The 1,229-nt window shown below is 37.4% G+C and overlaps 1 protein-coding gene across 2 annotated transcripts in view; it reads right to left on the minus strand.

Moving 5' to 3' along the window:
- LOC101859089 overlaps positions 1-1,084 on the minus strand; it is a 6,745-nt gene extending 5,661 nt beyond the window's left edge. The window contains exons 1-2 of one of the 2 annotated variants that reach the window (XM_035968857.1): positions 1,065-1,084; positions 281-692 (exon numbers count right to left, since the gene is read on the minus strand). In XM_035968857.1, coding sequence (XP_035824750.1) covers positions 281-347 — 67 coding nt within the window. In that variant the 5' untranslated portion in view covers positions 348-692; positions 1,065-1,084. Of the gene's footprint in view, positions 1-280; positions 693-993 lie in introns of both variants that reach the window. The other variant, XM_005094942.3, reaches the window with a different exon arrangement.
- Between the last annotated feature and the right edge of the window lie 145 nt (positions 1,085-1,229).

Below are 1,229 nucleotides of genomic sequence, written 5' to 3' on the forward strand. Positions count from 1 at the left end.
CATCAGTACTATACCATACCATATATCTAAACGTAACACATCAGTACTATACCATACCATATATCTAAACGTAACACATCAGTACCATACCATACCATATATCTAAACGTAACACATCAGTACCATACCATACCATATATCTAAACGTAACACATCAGTACTATACCATACCATATATCTAAACGTAACACATCAGTACCATACCATACCATATATCTAAACGTAACACATCAGTACCATACCATACCATATATCTAAACGTAACACATCAGTACCATACCTTGCGCTGCTGGCGTTGTTTCTTTCTTATTGTTTTTATTTTTGACGCACGAGAGCGACCCTCCCATGTTGCTGGATATCCTCACCAGAGTCTCGTATGTATTGGCACAGACAGTCACAGAAACACAGACGGAAGGAAAATATCTCCACTACCGGACACACACACACACACAGAACGAATCACTTTGAAACAAGTCCCAGGAAGGCAATCATACAGTCGAGATCTCCATGTCGAAAGCAATCCAAATCCCAAAAGTCTTTTTAACTCTTCACGGAATTCACGTACAAATAAGAATACTAATGATAACAAGTTTGTGTTTTCAGGCCCACGCCTCTTACTATTTCATTTCGTTAAACCATTTTCAGTTTCTCTTTCGAGCAGCTCCTTTGCACAATCACCACAGTACTTCTGTCTAGAATACAAGTATAAAAAAAAATTCTTGGAATAACCAAACCAAATCAAAACAAAACAAACAAGATGATGACGATGATGATGATGACGATGATGATGATGATGATGATGATAATGATGATGACGACGACGACGATGAGTAATGATTACGATAACAATAACAAGAAGAATAACAATAATTACAACAACAACAACAAAAATAACGTCAACAACAATAGTAGTAATATTAAAGATAATCATAATCATAATAAATATGTTAGAACAATAGTAACAACAACAATAACGGCAAAGACAACGACTACATTGTTGTGTCGACGATACTCCTCCTAATGAAGACGAGCTACACAACAAAAGAGAGACTCTTCTATATTACTTCTCCCTTTGTGCATGGCTACAGTTGAAAGGAAGGCGACACTCTGTCCACTTTCCCGACAAGGACACATAATATTTTAATTCCTCGAGAGACGAGACGAGACGAGAGATGTATACACACACACACACACACACACACACACACACACACACACACACACACACA

Source organism: Aplysia californica, unplaced genomic scaffold (genome assembly GCF_000002075.1).
Source record: "Aplysia californica isolate F4 #8 unplaced genomic scaffold, AplCal3.0 scaffold00092, whole genome shotgun sequence".
In the NCBI taxonomy this organism is placed as follows: Eukaryota; Metazoa; Mollusca; class Gastropoda; order Aplysiida; family Aplysiidae; genus Aplysia; species Aplysia californica.